Source organism: Octodon degus, unplaced genomic scaffold (assembly GCF_000260255.1).
Source record: "Octodon degus isolate 3935 unplaced genomic scaffold, OctDeg1.0 scaffold00064, whole genome shotgun sequence".
Lineage (NCBI taxonomy): Eukaryota > Metazoa > Chordata > Mammalia > Rodentia > Octodontidae > Octodon > Octodon degus.
In genome coordinates, this window is record NW_004524640.1 from 10,459,697 (window position 1) to 10,460,203 (window position 507).

Consider the following 507-nt stretch of genomic DNA (forward strand, 5'->3'; position numbering starts at 1 on the left):
CCTTGTGCTTGCCAGGCAAGAGCTTATTCTACTGAGCTATCACCTGGGACCAAGCAAACTCTTATAGTAACATTGTATCACACTATGGAGCAACTCATTAGATAAAAGGTTACAAAGTGTTTTCTGTGTCAATGAAGATAATCTTTCCTCCTGAGTAGCCACCTGCTCCTGGAAGTTGAGCTGTTACTAGAGAGTAATGAAAAAAATTCATAAGAGTGGGTGAATTGTGGACAAAGGAATATATAAATCAACATTGAATTCATGCTGGTTGCTACTCGTCATACATTTAGCAAAGATAATGATTCTTCAGTTTCTAAACAGCAAGCTGTACTTTCATTTTATGAAGCAGTGGTGAAATAGTAAGTGTACTGAGGAAAAAGTAGTAATGCAACAAATAATTTCACTGTCTTTCACAATGGGAGATATTCACAGAAGTAAGTTCTCCCAGAAAAATGGAACTAGAATTTAAATATTACTAATTTTCCTTTCCTTTCTTTTTTTAAATTT

At 34.7% G+C, this 507-nt stretch overlaps 1 protein-coding gene across 1 annotated transcript in view; it reads right to left on the reverse strand.

Moving 5' to 3' along the window:
* Dmc1 (DNA meiotic recombinase 1) overlaps positions 1 to 507 on the reverse strand; it is a 42,263-nt gene that overhangs the window by 33,586 nt on the left and 8,170 nt on the right. The window contains exon 7 of the mRNA XM_004634694.2: positions 114 to 186. Within this exon, the coding sequence (XP_004634751.1) occupies positions 114 to 186 (73 nt within the window). The remainder of the gene's footprint in view (positions 1 to 113; positions 187 to 507) is intronic.